Source organism: Myotis nattereri (assembly GCF_964212035.1).
Source record: "Myotis nattereri genome assembly, chromosome: 18".
Lineage (NCBI taxonomy): Eukaryota > Metazoa > Chordata > Mammalia > Chiroptera > Vespertilionidae > Myotis > Myotis nattereri.
In genome coordinates, this window is record NC_138093.1 from 9192886 (window position 1) to 9219514 (window position 26629).

Consider the following 26629-nt stretch of genomic DNA (forward strand, 5'->3'; position numbering starts at 1 on the left):
TTGCTGCTCCTTGTTAGTGGACACAGTTTAAAGTTCTTCTGTAGAGCACCCTTTCCTCTCTTTTTCTCGGATCCCTCCTGTCACGGAGCCCCTGGCCAGGGCAGCTAGCAGTCCCGCTAGTGTGAGCTAGGAATCCGCTGGACGGTGCCACTTCTCATTCTCCAGAAACCCAGGCCCCCCGTTCCCAAGCAGCACTCCTCTTGCCTTGCACTTGGCGCTGGTGCAAGGAGAGTGGGCGCAGCACATTGGCACATTGGGAATGGGGGGGGGGGCGACCTGGGTGCAGCTCAGTTGAAGGCTTTTCTCCGCTGCCCACTCTGTTTGTGAAGAAGCTTATGCTCATCGTGGTCTGAGAGCGGGTTAGGCAGCGTATTCAGAGAGAGAGAGATCTGTCCCAGCGTCCCCAGGTGCCAGCACCCTCCTTTGTGCTGCTCTGGCTTCCTGTGCATGGCTCTGGCGGCCGCTTAAAGTGTCCTCAGGACGCTGTCCACGAGGGCATCCTAGGTGTCTTTGCATCCCCAGTGCCTGCCTAGCGTGGGACCTGTTGCTTCAAAGGCATTTGATGCTGACTGTGAAATTACACAAGGTGCCCAGAGACTCACATCCTTCCTGGCCTCCCAGCTCCTACCACCAGGGTCAGGATTGAAGTCGGGGACAGACAGAAGGGCTGCTGCTTTGGGGTCAGGCAGGCCGGAGGTCAAATCCAGGCTCAGCCGTGTGTCAGTCCTATGACCTTGACAGGTCACCTCCCTGAGCCCCCATGTCCTCATCCTTCAAGGAGGGGTTATAACATCCCCCTGGTGAAGGTGTCATGAAAATTACAGGTAACATTGCATTTCCTCACAGAGGACCTCACAAGCTGCAGCCCCTGAAAAGGGGGCTTACTGATCTGAACATCTTTCTCCAAGTCTAGAGCCCTTACTTGAAAATTGCTTCTCCCAATAAATGAGCAATAAATGTCACTTAATTCTGACCCACCAACAAGAAAACATTTTGTATTTTTAAGAGGGGGAAAGGACAGTGTTTAAAATGTTAACTGCTTAAGATTCAAGTACCCAGAAATTGAAGTGAGCTACAGGACTCCTATGAGCTACAGTGAGCAGCAAAATAGGCTATATTTTCCCTGTTTTAGCTCCATTCTCTGAGCGATGGGGAGTGGAACAAACAGTACATGCCTTGTGGTTTATTATGAGGATTAAGTGAGGTCATAGGTAGCAAGCCTTTAAAACAGTTCCTGGAACAGAGCACACACACAAATAGACAGAATGGTTTTTTCCCCCTTACACGTTATACAGCCCTGCCACCCAGCTACTTTCCCTTTGTCTTAGGATGGTTACTTATTTTTTCCCTGGGCAGTCACATTTGCCGCCCAGTCCTTAAGAAAAGATGAGCGTGTACCGTGAAACAGGACGTTTAACAGGAAGGCCGGGGAAGAAGCAGACGAATGGGTCATGACCTCAAGAGAAACTGGTCATTGCTTTCTGTTATCCAGGTTTGGTCGGAGGAGGACGTTAGCAGCATTTCTGTGCCTGGGAGGACTGGCTTGTCTCGTCGTAATGTTTCTTCCAGAAAAGAAAGGTAGGCCTTCCGGATTCCCACTGAAGGGCTCTGAACAGCACGCTTATTACAATGAATCTCCATCTAGCCGGGAGATTACCATATGCCAGGCTTCATTCCTGTGATTGCATGTGACTGAGCAATTGTGTGGGGTATAATGGGCCAGATTCTTCCCTCGCCTGAACTGCTCTCTGGGTGAATGATGTGCTTCGAGGTGCACTATTAATTCTTTCAGGCGATTAAGCTACCATCTGGGGTGTCTGGGCCGAAGCACTGTGCTGTTAGGGTTGCAGATTTGAGGAGGAGGGGGACCGCTTAGTTCCGTAGAGAAAGGAGCTCCGTCCAGGGCTACATCTTAGTGATTCCAGCCCATCACGAGAGGGGACCTCAGAGTCACCAGTGTGGTCAGAGGTGGCTTTGGCACCTCTCAGTATCTCCACCAATACTCCCAATAATAGTAATAGCGACAAAAAGCAGAATATGCACTGTTAGTGACAATGGGCATTGCCTGAGTCTCATATAAAGTATAAGTAAAACATTTTCGGGAAACTTTGGTACTTGTATATACTGAGAGCTTTGCTGTGCAAACACAGCTTCAGAAAGGTCCCTTGAGGCATCTTCATCTCGCCTCACCTGAGCCTGTGTAGAAATTGTGTAGACAGTGCTGTTCTCACCTGTGTTCTGGACCGGCACACCTGAGGCCTGCTCCCTACGTTCAGGAAAAAGCAAGGTGTCCATTCTACCACTTTTATGGAGCATCGTGCTGAAACTACCAGCAGATACAGTAAGTGATACAAAGAAATGAGAAGGGATCCAAATTGGAAAGAAAGAGTAAAACTCTTAATTCACAATTGTCTCCATTGAAAATCTTAAGAATACACCCCCCAAAATCTAGAATTACTTAGTATAGCAAAGTCATGTGACACACAATGTTATTTCTAGGTATTAGCAGCAATCAATTTAAAATGGAAACCAAACAATGCCATTTATAATAAAATATAGAATATTTAGGGATACATTTTACAAAATATGTGTAAGACCTATGAAAAACTATAAAATGTAAAACATTGAAAAGATATAAAGACTAAATAAATGAATTGGTGGTAATAATAATAAAATAAATGAAGAGATTACCATGATCAAGAATCAGAAAATATTGTTTACGATAACCATTCTCTCCTGGCCAACGTGTCTCAGTGGTTGAGTGTCAACCTACGAACCAGGAGGTCACGGTTCAATTCCCAGTCAGGGCACATGCCCAGGTTGCGGGCTCGATCCCTGGTGTGGGACGTGCAGGAGGCAACCAATCAATGATTCTCTCTCATCTGCCTTTCTCTCCCTCTCCCTTCCTCTCTGAAATCAATAACAATATGTTAAAAAAAAAAAAGATATCCATTCTCCCCCAATCAATCCATTTTCAGCACAATCCCAATAAAATTTCCAGCAGGCTTCTTTTTGTTGATTGATAATGACAAGTGGGCACCTAAAATTTTATGGAAATCCAAAGGATCTAGAATCCCCAAGGTTAAGTTAGAGGACTTACCCTGCCTGATAAAAAAATGACTACTAGTTACATGAATCAAGGCTGTATGATACTGGCATAGGATTGGTTGTATAGATAATGGAACAGCGTTGAGTATGAAATAGATCCACATATATGGCCAGTTGATTTTTTTTTTTTTTTTTGAGAATGAGGTTGAGATTTTATTCACCTTTAGAAAATGTTTTATCTAATTATACATAGAGAAAGTACACATGGTTAAGTGATTTTTAACACAGATAAGTCAACTCAATGAGAAAAAGGTCATCTTTCCAACAAATGGTGGCAGGCTGAGGGGCATGCTCTGGGGGCCTGTGGCTGAGTCAGGCTCCCCAGACGGGCCACAGCTGGAAGTGTCCGGAGCCCCACGGGGGAGGGGGCCCTCGTCCAGCCTTGGATCTCGTGGGTGTAGATGATAAGCCGTCTGTGATGTCCGTTTCCAGTGTGGCCGCCCCCGGCCTGTTGGGAAAGGGTAGTGTGTCTCCATGCAGCTCTGCAGGATGCCTTCTGGTGTGGGTTGAAAACAGACCGAGTCGTTGGCAATCAGGCACATGTGCACATTCCTGTTTGCTTCAGCGCCGCCCAATACCCGTTCCTGACTCACTACGTTTTCTGGAGAATAATTGAAGGATTTCATCTGCCCGCACAACTGGTTTAATTGAAGTTGTTAGCTAACAAGAGTCCAGATACAGATCTCGGGGTAGGTGCAGAGGCAGGGATCTTTTTCCAGGAGCACCTCAGGGATTAACATAATATATCCAGTACTTCACATCCCAGACAGCTCCTTCCAGAGAGCCTGGCGGGAGGAGCAGCCCAGATGGCGGCTGGCAGTGCTGGGCCGCGGTGTGCAGGCGCCATCTTTAAAGCAAATGAAGATTTATTTCCTTGTCAAGCAGCGGAGGTGAAACATATTGTAGAACGGAGTGTATGGCAGGCCTCCTCCTCACACAGGTTCATTCCACTGAATTAGTCCCTCTCATGAGGATTCAATAGTGCATGACAAGTAATATTTTTAAAACTGCACTCAATTGTCAGCAAATGCTGGTTGAACAATATATACAAAATACCTCTTAAAATTAAAAAAAATAAGTATAAATTATGGAGCGTGAGAGATTTTCTATGCAGTAGGATATACTTTTTCTTTCATGTGCTAGGTAAAAGTATTTGCAGCCCTGGCCAGTTTGGCTCAGTGGATAGAGCATCAGCCCCTGGACTGAAGGGTCCCGGGTTCGATTCCAGTCAAGGGCACGTACCTCAGGTGCAGGCTCCATCCCTCGCCCATACAGGAGGCAACCAATCGATGTGTTTCTCTCTGTCTCTCCCCCTCCCTCCCACTCTCTCTAAAAGTCAATGGAGAAATAGACCTTCGCGTGAGGGTTAACAACAACAACAAAGTAAGTATTTGCTACATTCTGTTAAATCCTGAAATGCAGAAGGAACTGCCTTGTAAGGGTCACTCCAGGAAAAGTTTACAAGAGAAGAAATAACCTCTACAGGATAAGATTTCTTTTATCAAAATAAAACTTTATAAAAACAATAATCCCTGTCATGGCCCTTCCACTGATTTGTTCAACAAATATTGAGCGAGCATCACTGAGTATCTTACTATGGGAGATGCTGCAAGCAAACTAGACCCGCCTTCGCCTGCGCTAACTCGAAATACATTGTGGGCAGACCAGGTGGAAGAGCAAGCACCTGCAAGAGAGCCTGGCGCATGCCGGTTGAGTGGGTTGGTAAATAGGGGCAGTGAAGGTCCAAGGAAGGAGAGGCCATTGCCTATTTGAGTCATTTAAGGGAACAGTGGTTTGTGTGAGCCATGCACGCAGTCCCAAGGAAGGGGCCGGGCGTGTTCTCTTGGGCAGAAATGTCAAGGAGGATGCGAGGCAATTACCTTGGTGATCAGGACATTGCTCTTGACCTTCAGGAGCAGGCATTTCAGGGGAGGATGGCCTTGGGAGCCACATGGTGGTGAGTGACGGGCAGCTGCCTCTGAGGAAGTGGAGGGTGGTCACCGCTGGATAGTGAAGGGGGGAAAGTACAGCAGAGACGATGAGCATCTTTTCTTCTCTCGGGAGAAATTTGTTATTTTGGAGGTAGAAGCTGGTGAGCGAGTGAAGAGGGGAGGTTAACGATGTTTGAAAGGGAGCAATCCTGTATTTTTAATACTGCACTCAATTGTCAGCAAATGCTAGTGGAACAATATATACAAAATATCTCTTAAAATTAAAAAATAAATGTAAATTATGTAGCATGAGAGATTTTCTGTGCAATAGGATATATTTTATATAATAAAGAGCTAATATGCTAATTAGACTGGATGGTGGAATGACCTTCCTGAACAACCGGGGGCGAGGCCGTGGGGCCTCGAGGCAGCCAGGGCACGACGGCCGAGCCCCTTGCACGAATTTCGTGCATCAGGCCTCTAGTTAAATTACAAAGTCCCAGAGGGGATATTGTTAATAGAGGAAAGACCCACAGGAAAATTGATTGTATTTTTTTTATTTTTAAATATATTTTTATTGATTTCAGAGAGGAAGGAAGAGGGAGAGAGAGATAGAAACATCAATGATGAGAGAGAATCATTGATTGGCTGCCTCCTGCATGCCCCCCACTGGCGATCGAGCTTGCAACCCAGGCATGTGCCCTTGACCAGAATCAAACCTGGGACCCTTCAGTCCACAGGCTGATGCTCTATCCACCGCGCCAAACCGGCTAGGGCTGACTGTATTTTCAATAGAGAAGTGAACTGACATAAAATGTATTTCTTCATGTTATGTGAAAACGGGACATTAAGAAACTCAAATATCATTGATTAGTAACTCAAGTAAGTTTGGGAGGAGGAAGGATCGAAAGTGGTTCTATATTTAATTCTCTTTTTTTTCACAAACATTGATGTTTCATATCTCTGGTAGTGATTTAATGGGATTATTCCTTTTGCAATGGGACACCAAGGATGGCCAATGGAAGAGGCGTTTTCCTGGCCCTCAGCCCTCGCCCCTGCTCATCTTCTCTGTCAGCCTGAACTCCCACTGCCAGCGCTGGCTGTGCTGACCACTGTTTTATTTATTTTTTATTTTTTAAATACATTTTTATTGATTTCAGAGAGGAAGGGAGAATGGAGAGTGAGACAGAGATACATCAATGATGAGAGAGAATCATTGATTGGCTGCCTCCTGCACACACCACACTGGGGATCAAGCCTACAACCTGGGCATGTGCCCTAACCGGGAATCAAATCGTGACCTCCTGGTTCATAGGTCGATGCTCAACCACCGAGCCACGCCGGCCAGGCCCGACCATTTACAGCTTTGATTGTTGAACAAGGTTGGGAAGAAAGGAGACGCAGTTAACGTCTGTGGTCCATGAAGCGGACAGTTTCCCGGCGGCTCACTCTCCTCCAGTGGGGACGTTTTCAGGGAGCCCTGTCCTTCAGGAGGGAGTGCGGGTTTGGTCACAGAGTACCTCACCATGTGAGACTCTGGGAACAGCAGCACAGTGGGACGTACCTGCATGTGTGTGTGGGTGATCGTTACACCTCGGACTGCGGATTCACTGACGTTCCCTCCTGGCTGTTCCAGATCCGCATGAATGCCCCTCCCTCCTTCAGAACGAGATGGGTCGTTTCTAAAAGCCTAGTTTCGCCAACGACCTCACGACCTCACGGGTGTCACCCTTTGCTCCTCAGACACGGGCGTGTTCGCCGTGGTGAACAGCCGGTCCTTGTCTCTGCTGGGGAAGCTGACCATCAGCGCCGCCTTCAACGTTGTGTACATCTACACCTCTGAGCTCTACCCCACAGTCATCAGGTACGCGTCCCACAGCCTCCCTCCCACACACACAGCCTCCCTCCCACACACACAGCCTCCCTCCCACACGCACAGCCTCCCTCCCACACGCACAGCCTCCCTCTCCCACACACAGCCTCCCTCCCACACACACAGCCTCCCTCCCACACACACAGCCTCCCTCCCACACGCACAGCCTCCCTCCCACACGCACAGCCTCCCTCTCCCACACACAGCCTCCATCCCACACACACAGCCTCCCTCCCACACACACAGCCTCCCTCCCACACACACACAGCCTCCCTCCCACACACACAGCCTCCCTCCCACACACACAGCCTCCCTCCCACACACACAGCCTCCGTCCCACACACACAGCCTCCGTCCCGCGCACACAGCCTCCCTCCCACGCACACAGCCTCCCTCCCACACACAGCCTCCCTCCCACGCGCACAGCCTCCCTCCCACGCGCACAGCCTCCGTCCCACGCGCACAGCCTCCGTCCCACGCGCACAGCCTCCCTCCCACGCGCACAGCCTCCCTCCCGCGCGCACAGCCTCCGTCCCGCGCGCACAGCCTCCGTCCCGCGCGCACAGCCTCCCTCCCGCGCGCACAGCCTCCCTCCCGCGCGCACAGCCTCCCTCCCGCGCGCACAGCCTCCCTCCCGCGCGCACAGCCTCCCTCCCACGCGCACAGCCTCCGTCCCACGCACACAGCCTCCGTCCCACGCGCACAGCCTCCCTCCCACGCACACAGCCTCCGTCCCACACTCACAGCCTCCCTCCCACACTCACAGCCTCCCTCCCACACACACAGCCTCCCTCCCACACACACAGCCTCCGTCCCACGCACACAGCCTGCCTCCCACACACACAGCCTCCATCCCACACACACAGCCTCCCTCCCACACTCACAGCCTCCCTCCCACGCGCACAGCCTCCCTCCCACACACACAGCCTCCCTCCCACACTCACAGCCTCCCTCCCACACTCACAGCCTCCCTCCCACGCGCACAGCCTCCCTCCCACGCGCACAGCCTCCCTCCCACACGCACAGCCTCCCTCCCACACTCACAGCCTCCCTCCCACACGCACAGCCTCCGTCCCACACACACAGCCTGCCTTGTGGCTAGGTGCTTGCATCCCAGTGCGGCCAGCAGCAGGTCAGCAAGCAGGCGGAGCTCAGAAACTGTGTGGGTGGCTCTCGGCCTCCTGGTGAAGAAATTGTAGCTTCACTTGAGCTGAATTCTCTCATGGAAATCGTGAGATGAGGACTGTGCTCTGGACATGTCCTGTCGCCCAAATAGTGCCCGAATGTCGTCTCATTTTGGTGACTTCATTTCTTAATAAAGTCACCCATCCCGTGTCAAGGCACATGACAGGCAAGGGGACAAAGTCTCTGTTCTCACGGAGCCTACATTTTAGTGCAAAATGTACACATTTTAAAAATTAAATTTATTGGGTAACATTGGCTAATAACATTCTAAGATATACACATTTTAAAGAGGACAGTTCCATAGAGGCATAAGTAAATGTCAGCTATGCGTAGTAGGTGGATTTAATGAGTAGGACAGGCTTATATTAAAAAGAACCTATTCCATCCCAAGTTTCCCCACAGAGAATGGGCCTGAAAACAAAAGCCAGCAAATGTGAAGGCCCGGGATGCACCTCAGTCCTTACGGAACCGCCCCTGTGAGCTGGGCCGGATTCCCTCGGTCGCACTTGCCAGGGGTGCGTGTGGGAGGCAACCAATGGATGTGTCCCTCTCACATCAATGTTTCCCTCCCCTCCATTCTCTTTAAAAAAAAAAAATCAATGGAAAAATACCCTCAGGTGAGGATGGAAAATAAAAGGTACCAATGCAGTTCCCCATCCTTCGTCCCACTTGGAGCGGAGGCTCCGTGGCTGCATCCAGTGGCTTCCACGCTGGGCGGTCAGTCGCAGACACCGGCAGCACCACAGGGCTCGTGGGCGGCACTGCTCTCCGGGACCCCGAGTGTTTACTGCAGGATGTTATTCTAGGCCCACCCCCCCCCCACACACACACCCCAGGGTCTTCAAATTGCCCCCCTAGAACTTACTGAATTTTGTCACTTTCTTCTGCCTTTCAGGAATGTTGGGCTTGGCACCTGCTCCATGTTCTCCCGCGTCGGTGGGATCATTGCTCCCTTCGTCCCCTCTCTGGTTGGTTTGTCCTCCTCGCCTTGTTTTTCTTGATCCTCTGCTTTGGAGATGCCTGTGGGTTTGCGTAGAAAGAGGTCATGGGCCGCTGCCATTTAAGATCAGCCTGACGCACCCGGGACCGTGTGCCTTTTAGAGGCAGAGTCTGCAGGGCGGACGGACTCGTCCCGGAATGCTTTCACCCCCCGGCTCTGATTTTCCGCTCATCCGTGTTCACTGGACTCTCAGCTGAAGCCAGCTTGTCCCTTCTTGTCCCCATTCACAAGCTAGTCCATTAGGGAGCGCTTATGAGGCGCCTGCTGTGTGCGGACTCCGTGCTCAGCTCCCTCCCTATGTCACCTCCTGCAGTCACAGCGACACAGAGGTGGGCGGTGTGCAACCCTGATTAGAGGAGAGAATGCAGCAGGAAGAGGTGGCATATCTCCCCACGCACACCACTTGGAAAAGAAACTCAGAGGAGAAACACGCCTAGCAGTGTGTCTATGAATACTTTCTGCCATTTTCTAAATGTAACAGTCAGAGCGAAGAGTTAGACTTAAATGACAGCCCGAATCCTTCCCACCAGGAAGGGCTCAGGCTCAGCTGGGGGCCCGCGGAGACCAGGCCGTCTCTGCCAGGTCTGACCTAGCACTTCCCCGCCTAGACTCGCGGGGACAGGTTTGGGTGGCGCTGTGGATGTTCTGGGGACAACTGTCCACCACCCACCGCCTCCTCGCCCCGGACGTCTCTGAAACACACCGTAGCTGTTCCTTGTTTTGAGTTTCGATGCACTTCCTTTTTCTGAGTACCTCTCCCTGTGTCTCGTGCTTCATTTGAGGTTACAAGACCCTTCTTTCGAAGGACTCATATGAGTTCCCTCTAAAGCATGCCTGACATTAGGGTTCATGGTTAAAGACCCACCTTCGGCTGCCACCCTGGAGCATGGAGACCCAGCTCTGGGTCTCTGTTGGCTCCCGCCAGGCAGAGAAGAGGCGAGAGTGTGTGTTCACTTTGATTGAGCAACACGCCCATGTGCTGGACGTGTGTTTGCCCAGAGGCGGCCAGAGGTCAGAGATCCTGCTGCTCCCCGGCCTGTCCCCTCCCCTCCTCTCCCTCCCCCTCCCCCTCCTCCTTTTCCATCATCTCTTCACTTTTGAAAAATCAGCAAAACTGCCAGCAGCAAATATCGGGGGCGTGTCCTAAGTGAAGAGTGTGTGGTCACTGTGCTGGAAGCTGCACCCCTGGAACGGAAGCTGAGCCCCAGGTTCCCTGCGAACTCTGGTTGTGGGGGCTGGCTGCCCCGCCCCCAGGGGGTGCCCCATGCAGAGCACAGCCTGCCCTGACCCCCAGGGCTGTTACTCTCACTCCCCTCCGTGCCTGAGGGATCGCCATCCCCAGGGCCATTCTCTCTGGGGAGAGACTGGTTTGTAGTGTATTCCGGTGGAAGGCATGGGTGGGGCAGTAAGCAGGACGGGTCATCTCCAGGGAAACTAATGCTGAGTTTCTGTTTGTTTCCATTCCACTCCCTGCCCCACAGAAATATGTGCAGTGGTCTTTACCTTTCATTGTCTTTGGAGCCACGGGCCTGGCCGCGGGCCTGCTGAGTCTGTTGTTGCCTGAAACCCTGAACGCCCCGTTGCCGGAGACCGTTTCTGACCTCCAGGTGTACTCCTACCGGAGTCTGGGGGACGAAGCTCTGTCTTTGCAGACCCTGGACGTCCCACAGGTATGGCCGTGTCGTACACATTCAGAATCACCACTTAGAGGACAAAAGTTCTTTTTAAACATGTATTTTTATTGATTTCAGAGAGGAAGGGGAAGGGATAGAGTCAGAAACATCAATGATGAGAGAGAATCACAGATGGGCTGCCTCCTGCACGCCCCCCACTGGGGATTGAGCCCGCCACCCGGGCCTGTGTCCTGACCAGGAATCCAACCGTGACCTCCTGGTTCATAGGTTGACGCTCAACCACTGAGCCACACGGGCTGGGCGATGATGGTCATTTTTCTTTGGGCGGGGGAAGGGGAAGTGTGTCTGGTTAGAGGAAACAGATCTGAGCAAAACTCATGGAAAAAAAAGGTGGGGTGTCATAGCAACTGCTTTTCAGAGAAATAAAGATGATTGATGGTTCACTAGCTTCCTTAGGACACCTTGGGGCTAATTCCTAGGAGAATAGATGTCACAGAGAGACGTGTCAGTTAGACGCTCGATAGTAATTCTCATTTTGGAAATGTCATGACATCCTTTCACGCTGCTGTCCTCTCCTGTTGCAGTCCCCGGACAAGGGCGGCGCTCCGGGGAGCGAGAGCGAAGAGGAAGAGTTTTATGATGCGGACGAAGGGACTCACATGATCAAGTGAGAGGCCCCAGGTTCCGCCTCCGGGGCAGGGGGCCATCTTTCATGCCTCCGGCGAAGGCAGGTTCTGCCGGGAACTGGAGAGAGCTGTGCTCGGACACCGGTCGAAGGTGCTCCGCTTCGGGGCTGACTGTTTCTAGGCCCAGATCGAGTTGGAGAAGAGAGTTCCTGAGCGAGGCCATCACTGCATTGAGGACATAGATGCTACTGTGTCCAGCATCCGGGTTTAGCTCAGAATCACGACCTCTGGCCTGACGCTCAAATCCACAGCCAGAGCGGCAAACCCACCTGTTTCTAGAAGTGCGATCGGGCTGCTGTTCCTTCGTCAGGACCTGAAGGCAGATCGGTGAAAAGTTTTTCTCACCGTTTCAGTAACAGAAGATAAACTCCCGTAAGGTTTCATTGTTAGGTCCTTACGATTCATCTTTATATCCTATTTGACGTCTCCCCTCACCGGTTGCTCCTCACCAGGAATCTGTGAGGCACGCTGGCCTGCGCAGAGGAAAACCCAGCCTCTGTGTGGCCCGGGGCCCCCCTCCCGAAATCTGCGGCCTTGCCTTGGTTTGCAGCCTCCTGGTGGGCTTGAGCTCCCACAGAGAATCCTCTAGGAAAAGCCAACTGTACCAACACGTTCTCGGTCAGAGGTTGCCAGCAACTCCCTGTGAGCCCCGTCAACGCTCCGATTGTGGGATTTCTTCAGTTCCCACTGTGTGCCCCTCTGGAAAAATTCCATCGCAGATTCTAGTGCCAGCAGTGGCTTCAAAATCACACCCAGCGCCTGACGGAGTTTTCTCAGGGTGGAGGGCACTTACCAAAAATGACATGCTGAGCACGTGGATGTTGGCGGTGAGGGGGAAGGTGCCATTTTTAATAAGGAAGAAGAGAAAATGACCTTCCGCAAGTTTTAAATGTGCTTTGTTTTCAGTGTCATGCAGTGAGGGACTTGGGCAACGTTTAAGAACTTGAACCCTTTTAGTCCGAGGCCCGCCCCTCCCCATGTAGTCAAGTGGAAGGCACAGTAATTTCATAGGAAAACTTGGTTTTTCACTAAGTACTACCAATTTCAAGAAAATCAAAATCATACTGAGTTTCCTAAAATCTTGCACTAAGAAGATCTGATTCCCCATGAAACTTGACTGTTACCTCACATCGGAATATTCACCCCGAGTCAGTGGGCTTGGGCAGCAGCGCTTTAAGTCACTTTCCCACCCAGGAAAATGTGTGTTTTCAGAATTGCCATTTCTACTGATCTCTTAGAGAGAGAGATTGCATAAGAGGAAAAGAGATGACGTCGCCATGACTGCTTCTGGGAACTGGGAGGCGTCACCCCACCGGCTGCAGCACTCTCCTGTTCTTCCGCATCGACCTCTTGGTTCGCACTGTATCCATCTATCCTCTGTATTTGCTGAAGTGTTTTCATGTTCCTCACGCCCTGACGATGTGCTGCGCTCTTCATAAGCAGGGCATCTCAACCACGTTTTACATCTCTGTGCTACGCCCAGAACGTGGGCCTGGATGCCCTAGGGACTAGTAAGAGGCACTGTTTCGCCTTCAGGGAAGTTATGGAACTCCTCCCAGTGTTGTAAAGCCCGGGCAGATGCAACCCAAACCCCCAGATTGGGGAGTCCTGCTTCTGCTTCTCTGGAAGCAGAGACCCTGTCCACCACCTGCGAGGAAGAACTTGCAAGGACACTTAGCTCTTCTCCGGTGGTCGGGGCATTCAAAATAAAACAGTAAACTAAGACACTTGTGGTCTGGGGTCGTTTGGAGCTCTTTCTTTGCATTGTCAGAGTAGTGCATCCCATTATAGAAAAGTTGGAAACCAGAATTTAAAGAATGTCTTACTCATCGGCTCAATACCCAGCGACAGCCAGTGTTGACTTGGTTCTATTTGAAAACCAGTTAGGACTCTGTCTCTGGGTTGGCACTGAGGTTCCCTCTGCCCCTGGCTGAATAGAAAAGAGCTAGCTTTGGGACTGACTGAAGGAAGTTAACAGAAAAGCAATAGATTTGGGGAAAGTATTTGCAACTTCTTTAAGAGACAAGGATTAGTATCCAGAATATATTAAAAATTAGTGAAATCAGAAAGAAAAGCTCACAAAAAAATCCTGTTAGGCAATTCCTCAGCCTCCCTGGAGAATCAGAGAAATGCAAGTTGAAACAAAAATATTTAAAATCCATAAGATTCAGGGAGGAGGGGGTCATAAAATCAAAACGTGAAGATATAGAGAAAAGAATGTACTTATATCCTGATGGAAGCATAAATGTATTCAACAAAGTACTAATAGCAGCCAGTTGAAAATGTGAATATTCTATGATATAGAAATTCTGCTCTATGTCCATGTTGTGGATCTTTTTTCAGATATTTTGATTGTAACCCATCATAAGAAAAATGTTTTACACTATGACACGTACAATACACAAACCTACATACATGTCCGTGTGTGTGTGTGTGTGTGTGTGTGTGTATCTCCAAAATTTTATAGAATAATACTAAGCCTGTGTTCTGTATTGCCTTTTCTCTGCTGTTTTACTTTAAAATGAAAAGAATTCTGGTGAAAACACACAAGTGATTTCACAATTCACAAGCAGACCAGAACATGCAGGTGGAAAAAATGAAACATCATACCGTCAGTGTTTTCCTTATTACTTACCTAGTGCACATGTGCAAGGAGGTGTGTACAAAGATGTAGTTGCAGTGAAAAGTGACATTAAATACCTTCCCTAAGCAAATGTATAGATACTATTTTATATCCATAGAATGGAATGAGTAACATAGGAGTTCTGTGTATTGAGGTGGATGAATCCCAACAACATTAACCCAAATGCAGCAAATTTTTGCTAGATCAAGGTCATTTCAAGGTTAAATTATTTAGTGAATTACTGGAGTCCTTGCTCATTAAAGAGATTCAAATGCTTTTTATGTCATACTTCACAATCAAGACTGTTGATATTGTCTTGTAGAAATACAGAAGTCTCACAGTTATTCTCACCGTGAAGAGGAGCTATTCCTCTTCCCTGTGGGCCTGAATTTCTTTTGAACAAGTGTTTTGCAGCATGGAAACATTTGGAAAACTTTTCAGCTGAGACCCTAGAGCTCTGTAGGATAAAGCTTAGGAGACATTACTTATCTATTGAAAAATCTCAAGGGCCGACGAAGCCAAATAGTCTTACAGTAACTTCAAGTCTAGGCCCCGCAGAACAATTGATTTCAAATAGAATAGATTCCAGTGGAATCGCTTCGCTTCAAAATACAACTTCAAGAAGTTGAATGAAATGAATGTGTAGATGGCAAAAAAAAAAAAAATGTACACCCAACTCGGAGGGAAGCTTAATAAATGAATGCCAATAGGTGGACAGAGCTTCCAGAAACCCCCATAGAGGCTGTATGCAGAGGAAGCCCATTGCTGTAGTACATAGGGCAGCCTCCTGGGCACAGCACAGGGCTAGGAGTGCATCCAGGGAGGTAAACAGGAAACATTCAGCACGGGAGGCACTTGAGAGGAGGTGAACATCCATCACGTCAGATAATTAGGGGTTGGTTGGTTTTTAGCCAAATTCAGTTTATCCTGTTAATTTTAAAAAGACTTAATATTAGAACATCGGTTGATGTTAAACATTGGAATAACAGACTTTTAAATTTAATTTTTGAATATATTGGGGTGACATTGGTTATATTAGGGTTTTTTAATCCTTGAAGCTCAGCTATTCTTGCTGGTGATAATACAACAGGTTCCTTGACTTCCTAGAGCCACTTTAATTATGAATGCATTTCCCCACAGATAGGAATGCCCGCTCCTGTTTGCTGTTGCAGGTGGCACGCCTCCATTTAATCGTGTAGCAGGATCAAGCGGTATGTGTCTGAATGTGAAAGAAGAGGGTGCAGAACGCGTGGCCCGCTGCCCACAGCTGGCGTGTGATCTGACCAGCACCTTTCCTTCTCCACGCTAGTCCTTTTTTTTATTTTTCTGACAATTTTATTAAATGTATTAGGGTAACATTGGTTAATTAATAAGATTATATAGATTTCAAGGGTATACTCCTGTTATACGTCATCTGTCTATTGTATTGTGTGTTCATCACCCAAAGTCAAGTCGCCATATATTTGACCCCCTTTTCCTCCCTCCACCCCCCCTTTCCCTCTGGTCACTACCATACTGTCGTCTGTGTCTGTGAGTTTTTTGTTTGTCTTGTTTGTTCGTTTGTTGCTTTCTGTTTTATATCCCACATAGGAGTCAGAACACATGGCTCTCAACTTTTTCCATCGGACTTATTTTCTTAGCATGACATTCTCAAGGTCAGTGGTACCGAAGAAATACTAACAACATCTCACTGATGATCCTTTCTTGAGGAAACAGATGGACTGTCATCAGCAAATACGTTAAAGTCTCACGTCTATTTGCTCGATATATAAAACAGGAAAACAATGACCTGCAATGAAGTATGCCTGTCATACGCTTGCTTCTAGTACAACATAGTTAGATTGGAAAACTTAATTCTAAAGTTTATAGAGAAGAACAGCAGACGGCAGTTCATTTTGAGTAATATTCTTCCCATTTCTTATGGTAACTAATTTTTCCATTGTAGTTTCCTCTGATTGGATACTATCACCGAGGGAGAAGAGGAGGATGAAGATCATCCGCTTTTACAGGAAGAAGGGCAGCAGAAAGCCGAGGTTAGGAAGCCACAGTCACGCTGACTTTTCCATAAAGGCTCCCAAGGACCTTCTTAGTACTTGAGGGTTGTATTGGTTTCCTGCTGATGCTGTAACAAATGACCACACACCTAGTGGCTTCAGACCACACAAACTTACTCCGTTACTGTCCCGGAGGTCAGACAACAAATGAATCTTACGGGGGTAAAACGATGATGTCAGCAGAGCCGGTTTCTTCTGATTCTCCAGGGGGAAATCCATTCCTTGTCTCTTGCAGCTCCTGGAGGCTCCAGCATGGCTTGGTCCTGGCCTCATCCCTCCAGTCTCTGCTTCTGTGGTCGCTTAGCCTTCATCTCACTCTGGTCTCCTGCCTCCCCCTGTAAGGAAGGGCCCACCGAGATAACTCAGGCCTCTCTCTCCACTTGAAGATCCGTACCTTTGCCATAAAAGGTAACATTCAGGGGTTATGGGGAGTAGAATGGAGATCTCTTTGGGGGCCGTTATTTAGCCTATCCCAGGTGTCTTTTTTGAAAATTAGATTTATTGGGGTGACATACAGGTTTCAGGTGTGGATTTCTATGTTACAAGATCTGTATGCCCACCACCCCAAGTCAAATCATCCTCCATCACCATATATTGGGCTCCTTCCACCCCCGCCCCACCCACCCCCTTCCCTCTGGCCACCACCACCCTGCTGTTTGATACCACAGGTGTGTTATGTGTATCAGCAAGTAATCCTAACTAGAGGGAACCTGTTGGAGTCTTCAGTGTATAATTTTAAGTTTTATAAAATAACCTAGTCATCGTCAGGAGAAGCCAGCCCCAGACCCTGGTAACAGCCTCAAATCTGCATTTATTAGTATTATTGATCTTATTGATTCTCACTTACTGTTTGAAAGGATGAATTTTAACCCCACTAAGCCTTCATTTCTGAGTTTATTTTTGCTGCATCTTAACAATTTCCAGCAGGTTTTTTTAAAAGTGAAAATCAGTGCTGTTATTACCTCTGCTTTGCTGTGTGCTCTTAAGCATCCCCAAGTTTCCATTATAGCGCTTATGGTGATTTAATACATCATGATGCCTCCCCTGGTAGGTCGTAAGCTCTGTGAAAACTGGGTACAGGTCTTTTTTCGTTCCTACTGCGTGGACCCAGCGTGTCCTAGGCATTCAAATGTTTCTGAAAGAACGCATAAATCTTTCACCATTTTTCCATATGAGCGCTGTTGCTCCCTCACATTGGAAAGCAAACAAAGGCTGTATCCTATTCATCTTAGTAACTCCAAGAACTAGCACAATATCTAGAACACTGTAGGCATTTATTAACTTTTTAAATGAATGCATGCCCAGGCAGAAGGCAGTCAGGATTGACTTAACTGGTCGAGCAGGTAATGTACTCAAAAGGGACACTTCCCCAAAATCCATTTTCGAGGGAGGCCTATGGATTACTTAGCTTCAGGAAAGCCCCTTATAGATAACCAGAAAAACCTTCATTCCAATGTAACCTTCTTCGTCCTTAATCTCACCATTCTGTGCAAAGTTAGAGTTAAGATTAGAATACATTTAAGAGAGAAACGATCCCTTTTAGCAGGGTCTCAGATTTCTACCTTGAAAATGGAAGTAAGCAAAGAAGGATTGATTATTAAATAAATTGTCCATGTACTTCTAGACATTACTAAAGTACCATTCACCCTACTGGTTGTAGAATAAATGAATTTGATGATTTTTTAACAGAGACCTCTCCCTGCCCCCACTGAGAGGCAGTCTACCCTATGAAGGTGTTCTTGAGAGGAAATTTTGGCATAACCATCAATGTTATACATTCAGTTCTCTTAAAATAATTCATCAGGGAAACACACATAACAAGTTTGGAAATACTGTCCATTTGATTCCAGGCACGTAAGGGATCAGCACATTAAGAAAAACAAAATCAGCCCTAGCTGGTTTGGCTCAGTGTATAGATCGTCGGCCTGCAGGCTGAAAGGTCCAGGTTTGATTCCAGTCAAGGGCATGTACCTCGGTTGCAGGCTCAATACTTGTCCCTGGTTGGGGTGTGTGTGGGAGGCAACCTATCGATGTGTCTTTCTTACATCGATGTTTCTCTCTTTCTGTCTCACCCCTCGGGTGAGGATTAACAAAAAAGAAGAAAAAATCATTAGGTATTGGATCAATGTCTCGATTTTTCTGTTTGCTCGGTAGCTGAAAAACTGACTCTCCTATGTTGACTAAAATGTAGGTCACCTTTGATTTATCAGAGAAATGCTTTGTCGGAGGAGTGACTGAAAGTGATGCCTACGGGGAAAGTTGGACAGTTGTGGTAGTTGAATTTATTTCTCCCTCCTGACACATCTCAGAAGAAGCCCTTTATTCACTGAGTAGGTTCCCAAACATCTTCAAGCAGAAACGTGACAAAGCAGCATCGTTCTCTCAGTGAAAGAATTTATGATCTTCCCAACCCGGTCCGTCAGGGGAGGGGATAAGGCTGGGAAAGGGCCCAGCTGACCAGGAACAGTGACTGTGTCACAGGTGAAGACCTGGGGCAGTAGCAGAGAATTTGGGGGTGGAGGGAGGCGGGGATTATTTGTGAAAGAGCAAAGTCCATGCTGTTTTTCTCTTGTGCAACTAAGTATTTGAGTTAAGGAATAGAATCATTAGCAAGTTTAGCTGCCAAAGGCGTCATAGAGTGACATCCCAGGAGAAGTGGAGTGGCCACCTCGGCTTTGTCCGACTGTCACTTTCCTTTCAGGAATCTCAAACCACCTCAAGGAGCTTCAAGTTTATTATAGGGAGATGTGCACAAAACATCAAAAGATTTCCTTAAGCGTTTCTCATAGTCAAGAGATTGTTTCAGGGGAGGAAAGATCACATTTATTTATTCATCAAATATTTTGAATGCCTGCTATTGCTGCGTCCTACTCGAGGTGCTGGGTTAAAGGAGAGAACATGTACTGAGCATTGCTCTAAGCAGTTTATACTCCTTGGCACATCCAATCCTCAGAAGAAAACTGAAATGTTTTATTGTCGGTTCCATTTTATGGATGAGGAAACTGAGTCCCGAATTAAGTAACTTGCCCCCGTCAGGTAACTACTCACTGGCAAAGCCTCGATTGTCTGACTTCAGATGTCACTGCTTAAGTGACTGTGTTGTACTGCTATCATTCTTGAAGGATTCTCGCATTTCATTCAGCCAGGCCTGCTTTTTCTATGGGTTGTTTTGATGATAATGATGTTGATGGCGAGGGTACCTGCCATGCATTGAGTGTCTTGCACCGTGTCGCCATGTTAGATACATTTATTCTATGGCTATGTCAGACAGTTCTCACAAGTCTGTTCGATTAATAATTTCTACTCTGTTGATGAAAACAGTGAAGCTCTCGCGCATTAAATAACTTTCTCAAGGTCACGGCTAGTAAGTGGCGATGCGAGGCCTAGATCCCATCTTGTCCTGTGCCACGGCCCAGGCACCTCATTCTCCCTCTGACCTGCCTCCTGTGAAGGAGGGTTCGTTCGAGAGAAGAGGGGACACTTCTCTCCCTCAGACGGTTAGAAATGGCCCCAACTTCGCCCTGGCTTTCAGGACCAGGACAGGGAGCGGAGAGGAGGGGACACTGGTGGAACCCTGGTGCGGCCAAGCTCAGATGTTTGAATGAGGCCCCCCCTGGGGACAGAGCGTTGTAAGGAGGATTGTAAAGCAAGGATCCTGTTTTACAACCACTGAGGGTTTTTTTCTTCACAATTAAATCAATCGAAATTTAATTTTTGTCAGTAACTAATATGGGTAGAGAAGCTTGTCAAAACTCCTCGTTTGGGGGCCAAATCCAGTTATACAATCTCATAGAGAAAATGGGAACAAAATCTCTGGGATGCCCTTTGGGCTCCCCCCCCCGCCCCCCCCCCCTTTTTTTTTTTTAGTATGTTTGTATTGATTTTAAAGAAAGAGGAAGAGGAGAGGAATAGAGAGATAGAAACAATGAGAAACTTCATCAATCAGCTACCTCCTGCACACCCCCTGCTGGGGGTCGAGCTGGCAACCTGGGCATGTGCCCTGACTGGGAATTGAAACCCACGACCTCTTGGTTTCTGGGTTGACAGTCAACCACTGAGCCACACCGGCTGGGCAGATTAGCCGCATTTTTTAAGCCCAGAGCAACTGCCACCAAGTCTCTCATGGGCACACTTGCACCCCCCTCCCCTCCCACACACACACACACCTCATTAAACTCTTTATTTGATGCTTAACAACTTTTAGCTCTGGAGTAGTTTAGAAGACATTTTAAATATCCTCTGAAGTCTTCACAATATCTCATCAATATAGTTTTAGAGTCAGGGAGACTTATTTCTCATTCTCATTTTTCTCTTTAACATGAAATGTTAACCTCATTTTTATTATAATTCTAAGTCTGTTGTGCTGATTTCCAAGTAATATATATGTAAAAGTCCAGCTGCCGTGGGGGACAGCTTCAGTAAGTCATACCAATTAGGAACTACCGAAGATTTTAGGACAAGGATTGAATCCACCCATTTTTTAAAAAAAATTTTTTTAAGTGAATTCTCATGATGCCATGTTTTTCCAAAACTGAAATGGATATGACATGTTTCCAGAAAACATATTTCACCTGATCCACGTCATTTGCTAACTAATGAGGAAGTAACTGGAGAAATATGACTTTCATGAGACCACTTTCTCCTCTTTATTGTCCTTGAAGATTTGCCATTTCCCATGGAAAAATGCCTGAGAGCTGACTTCCCCTTTCCCCTCCCCCTTTTCTGAGGTCCTGGGGTGGGGGAGGGGGCAGGCGCCTCTGGTGGGAGGAGTGGCAGGATTATACAAAAGCTCTTCCTCTAAGCCTGGGCAGCAGTTTTCTCTCCTGGGAACCAGAGTGGAGTGGTAAGTGCAGGCCTGAGGGAGTTTCCAGGTAGAGCTCTGCAGGGAAGTGGGGAGAGGGAGCTAGGAGCCGTCTGCACCGTTCCCTGGGCCTTGGGGAGAGAAGGTGGTTCCTGAGGCTTCCTTCTGGCTGCAGTTGTGAAAGAGGGACCCGACCAGAGTGTCTTCTGTGTTTCAGTCGTGGAATCCAAGGGAGCCTTAGGTGAGTGAGCAGGGAGCAAACTCAGTTACATGGCATCTGCACCACCCTGATGATGGTGGACGGCTCATTGCTCTGAGGGCACAAACGTATTACCAGACTCACTGATATGTAGTTGGTCACCTGGGTTCTATCCTTGGCTCTTGGCCTTTTTTACTTGCTCCCTGCGCAACCCAACATCCTCTGCTCTGACTATGGAGTGGTATTATTTGCATATTATCTCTTTTTTCTGATTATGAAAATAGAAGTATGTTAACTGTAAAAAAAAAGATAATAATAAAAAGCTAACATGGAAAATAAAAATTAGATGTAATCCCACCACCCAGAGAAAACCATTCCTAAACTTTTCTCCATGTGTGGGTAATGTTTTAGTCTTCCATCAGATGGATGTATCATTAGCCAGCGTCCAATTAACTATTTACTTTAGGTCCATATAGAGTTGGCATTCCTCACATTTCCTTTCAATAAATTTTAAGATTTTAAAATTGTTGATGAGCCTTGCCCTGCCAGTTTACTCAGCCATTGTTAATATACGAGGGCCATATTCCCTCATAAGCACCAATACCTTTTTCTGACTTTTGCCAGATTATCACATTGGTGTGTGTCTGGGGTTAGGGCTTAATCTGCATGTTTCTGGTGTAACTAGAGATGTAAGAGTTTTTATGCTTATTAACTCCATGTATTCCTGCTTTTGTGCATGGGTTGCCTGCTTGGGTTCTCTATTCTATATTATGGAATCACGTTTTCTAATTTTGAAGTTTTATTTAAAGTTTGCAGGACCGTCAGCCTATGTTCCTCGTACACACACGTGTAGGTAAATGTTCCTCTCCCTTTTCTTCTGGCTGCTTTATGATTTGTTTTTATATTAACTCCTTAATTTACTTGGAATTCGTGTCAGTGTTTGGAGGGAACCGGGACCTGGCTTTGCTGTTTTCTGAACAGCTGAGCACTTCCTTTCTTCCATTTGCTCAGTCGTTCACCTTGGCCCACTGATTCAAGTTCTGATTTGAATTCATTTTCAATTCTTGTTGTATTTCTCACACTCCTTTAACTCAGCCTGATCCCTCTTTGTCTGTTGCATTAGAGTGTCACCATTGACCTTTTAATGAATCAATCCCTGTTTTCTTGAATTTGATCGCCAGCATGCAAACAGAAGTTACCTGTCTTCTTTGTTATAGTAAATCTGTTCATAAATATCCCCAGGCCCCATGTCCTGGGCATGCTTTTCCTCCAGGTTTCTAGGTTATGTAATATTTTCATGATTCCATGTTAGTAATTCACGGATCTGTAACAAAAGGACAAATCCAATTCTGACGTTTGCCAGCAAATTTGAGGGGTTCTAATTGGAGCCCCTAAAATGAGAATTTTACTCCTGGGATTTGAACTTTGGGAGATGGTTGGTAAACGTTTGCCTAACTGGTTTAACATTCCAGGACCCGAAAGGCAGGGGGACAGGGCTGGGGGCTGCCGGCCGCTCCAGCTGGGAACTTGGTCTTGTCCGGGTTGGCAAAGCCTCTACAAGGTCTGCTTTGCTGAGTTTAACTGTCTATTTGATTTGGTATAGAGTTTCCTCAAAAAATTAAAAATGGAATTCCCATTTGACCCAGTAATCCAACTTCTAGGAATATATCCCAAGAAATCAGAAACACCTATCAGAAAAAGGATGTCTGTTGATTTGACTCCAGGCCAGATGGTCCATGTGTCTGTATCTGGGTTCTTCTTGGTCCGCGCTCCCAGGCCTGTCTGGCAGGGTCACTGGCTTCCTCTCCAGAGGCTCCCAATGCAGCAGCTGATGGCAGTGGCGCCGCACGGGGACCTGGGAGGTGGAAACAGTTCTTGTCTGGATCTTTCCACATTGGGGACCCTTAATGGGTTTTGGAAGAACCCCGGTCTACTAGAATGTATAACACTTAGGGAGTTGGCACTCAGGGTCTTCTGATTTGTATCGATCTGCAGTTGGTGACATATTCCTGGTATCACCCCTTAGTTTCCATGTGAATTTGAAGAACCACGTATCTTTTTATTTGTCATTTTGTTGCTTGGGGTTAAGAGGGGATGCTCAGTCATATTTTGCCATTTGATTGGAAGTCTGCTGTTCAGTGGTCCTCTAACTGAGCATTTCTAGTCAGCTGCTATCTTTCTGCCTTCAGAGAAATACATTTATCTTTTCTTCACTCATCCATTTATTCATTCTTTCATTCAGTATTTATTGAGTGATTCTCTACGCACTTGGGATAAAATGAACAAAATAGACCAAAATCTCTGCTGTGCAGTAGCTTAGGTTTTATCCGATATTAAGGCAACCGATTCCATCATTATTTTCTTTTCAGCACTTACCACTCACTGAAAATGTCTTGTTTATTGACTAACTTATTTATTTTCTCCTCCCTCTCCAAAAATGAGCTGGAAACCTTTTTTATCGTCTTATTGTATCCTTAGGGCTTCAGAATGCCTGGCACAGGAGGCTTTTAATGTGTATTTGCTAGGAAGTGAATAAGATATTGTGGAATTAAATTTCAGGAAGAAAAAACATATGTAATGATAGACCTTCCAGAACAATGTTGAATAGAAGTGGTAGGAGTGAACATGGTGTCTTGTTCCTAATCTTAGGGACAGAGCGTTCAGTCTTGCACCATCAAGGATGATGTTAGCTGTGGGTGTTTTATAGAGGGCCTTATTAAACTATTTATAATTTGTTGATCATTTTTTAATCATGAAAATGTGTTGGACTTTTTGTCAAATACTTTTTTTTACACCTGCTGAGATTATGTGGCTTTGCTTTTTATACTACTAATAAGTTGTGTTACATTGTTTGATTTCCATGTGTTGAAACCACCTTGTTGGGATAAATCTGATTTGGTCATGTGTATGGTCTTTCTTATATGTTGCTGGATTTGGTTTGCTAGTATTTTGAAGACTTTTGAATCTATATTCGTAGGGAGAATGGTCTATAGTTTTCTTTGCTTGCGATGTCTTTGTCTAGTTTTAGTATTAGGTTAATACTGAGCTCGAGGCAGAGCTGCCTCAAACAGATTGTCAAACTGCAGCGGGAAGGCCGGGGAGGGTTGGGGGGCAGGAGGTAGGGGGGTAAGAGATCAACTAAAGGACTTGTATGCATGCATATAAGCATAACCAATGGACATAAGACACTGGGGGATAGGGGAGGCTAGGGGACTGTCTAGGGTAGGGGGGTAAAATGGACACATAGGTAATACCCTTTGTAATACTTTAAGCAATAAATTAAAAAAAAAATAAAACTGAAAACCACAGAAATGCAAAAAAAAAAATACTGAGCTCATAAAATAAGCTGGGAAATGTTTCTTTTTCTTCTTTTTTGGGGGGAAGAGTTTGTGAGTGACTGAGGTTCTTTTTAAATTGTTTTATAAAATTCACCTGTGAAGCCACCTGACCCTGAGCTCCTTTTTTTTTTTTTAATTTTTTCCTGGAAAGTTTTTAAAAAATATATTTTTATTGATTTCAGAGAGGAAGGGAGAGGGAGAGAGAGAAACATCACGCCCCCTACTGGGGATTGACCCTGTAACCTGGGCATGTGCCCTGACCAGGAACCGAACCCTGACCTCCTGATTCATAGGTTGACGCTCAACCACTGAGCCACACCAGCCAGGCTGGAAAGTTACTTCTTGGTTGCTAGAGTTCTGGCTGCTTGTGACTGGTTGTCATGGTGATGGGAGAGAATGAATTGGGAGGTGGCTGTGATAGGCATTGCACTGTGGACTTAACTCACATATCCTTTGTTAATAGGACTTTGTCGTAGCCTTCCTCCGACCTGGGCTTGAAATACCTTGTTGTCATTCATGATGCTAGAGTGCAAATATCCTACCATCCTGCAAATCAGACTTGTTTCTGTCCTCACTCCATGACCCCGTGGAGATTTAGATCCTGAGGCAAAGACTTGGCAGCAAGAAAAAGGTGAGTGTTTATATGATAAGGTGAGGGACTAAAGCCAAATGTTAAAGCGTTGTCGCAGTTGGTCCCATCACTTGGCGCTTTGTCCCACCAGGTGGTTGTGTTTGGTTTTTTGTTTTTTCTTATGAAATGTTTAATACTGAAAAGACTCGTTGATGTTTAAGTACCAACTTCACTTACGTCTTTTCTATTCGTTCTTGTTGTTGTTGTTTGTCTGGCTGTTTTGACCTTGATCACTTTTATTGGAGCTCCTGCCCACGAGGTCAAATTGTATTTTCTCAGCCTGATTGTCGACTACAAACTGCCGTAACCTGTGGGGAAAGCCACGTGTTCCTTGGCAGTTGTTTTCCTGAATCGTGTTTCAAGAACAAATATTGTGGCTCCTGAGTAGTGAGACGGGGAGGGGGGCCTGAGCGTCCCGGGGGGCCCCTCCCGCGTGCCTTTGAGAGGGTTTCCCTTTCTCGGGGAAGGCCAGGGGTTGTCCCGGGCAGCCTTCCTGGGCTCGTTGGTTTCCTGGGGTCCCGAGGGAATGCTCAGAGACCTTCCTGTAGTCGATCCCTAATTTGGATGCCTAAGCCAAGAACTCTCCTTCCCAAGACTGCCATCGGGGGCTCATGTGAAGAGCTCCAGCTAGGCCTCCTGGAGAAAAACAGTGAAGGGGGGACCCGGATGCTGGTATCGGGGAGCTTTCTATGGTTCTGGCATTGAAAAAAAGAGAATGAGAAAGCTGGCCCGACTTCTGGGGCGGGTGGGAAGAGAAGCAGAAATGTGGCCCAGAAAAGCAGGAAAACCAGCCTTCAGAAGAGGCCCTGAGAGCGTTGCCCCTTCCTGGGGCAGTTGGTTGTGCAACAGAGGGTGGTGCCCCTGAGCTGTCTGTCTGTCTAGATGCCTCTCCGCCCAGCCCTGGGAAGCCCAGGTGAGTTCCTCAGCACAAGTGTCTTAGTCGGCTGGAGCGGCCGTGACTAAATACCACGCACTGGGTGGCTGAAACAACGACAGTTATTTTTGCACAGTTCTCGAGGTTAGACGTTCAAGGTCAAGGTGTCATCAAGCTTGGCGTCCCCTTGGCTGGCAGGTGGCCCCTTTTCTCGTGTGCCCTCACGTGGCCTTTCCTCTGTGCCGTCCAAGCGTGGTGTCTCTTCCTCTTCTTACAAGGACACCGGTTGGATGGGATTAGGATTCAAATGGCATGCTTTTCACTTCATCGCCTCTTTCAAGATCCTGGCTCCAAACACAGTCACACGCTGAAGTACTAGGGTCTCGGAATTTAACACATGAATCGGGGTGGTGGTGGGTGGCATAGTTTAGTTTATAACGAGAGAGGCCAATAAACTCCACGCTGAGGGACGGAGGAGCGGGAAGGCCCCATAAAACGACCTGCAGTTTACCCAGGACTGTGTAAGGATAGTCAAAAAGAGCTGAAGGGTGGTCAAAGAACGGAAACGTTTGGGACAATTGAGACCTTGATCCCAGTTTATCTTTCTCCCGGAGCAGCAGGAGGAGGTGACAGCAGCCGTGGGAATGAAACCGCTAATGCTCCTGGGAAAACCCAGGGTTATCTGTCAACAC

General features: G+C 47.1%; 2 protein-coding genes across 5 annotated transcripts in view; both read left to right on the top strand.

Moving 5' to 3' along the window:
• The window catches only part of SLC22A15 (solute carrier family 22 member 15), a gene marked incomplete at its 5' end in the record, with an annotated part of 38004 nt that extends 24796 nt beyond the window's left edge, over positions 1–13208 (top strand). The window contains 5 exons of the mRNA XM_081112555.1: positions 1493–1578; positions 6783–6903; positions 8993–9065; positions 10579–10767; positions 11316–13208. Coding sequence (XP_080968681.1) covers positions 1493–1578; positions 6783–6903; positions 8993–9065; positions 10579–10767; positions 11316–11402 — 556 coding nt within the window. The 3' untranslated portion in view covers positions 11403–13208. The remainder of the gene's footprint in view (positions 1–1492; positions 1579–6782; positions 6904–8992; positions 9066–10578; positions 10768–11315) is intronic.
• Positions 13209–14650: 1442 nt separating this feature from the next.
• MAB21L3 (mab-21 like 3) overlaps positions 14651–26629 on the top strand; it is a 35864-nt gene continuing 23885 nt past the window's right edge. For 2 of the 4 annotated variants that reach the window (XM_081112550.1, XM_081112553.1), the window contains exons 1-3: positions 14651–16073; positions 16330–16502; positions 24896–25063. The gene's annotated coding sequence lies outside the window, so the exon portion shown is untranslated. Of the gene's footprint in view, positions 16074–16329; positions 16503–24895; positions 25064–26629 lie in introns of those variants that run through there. The other 2 variants (XM_081112552.1, XM_081112554.1) reach the window with 2 other exon arrangements.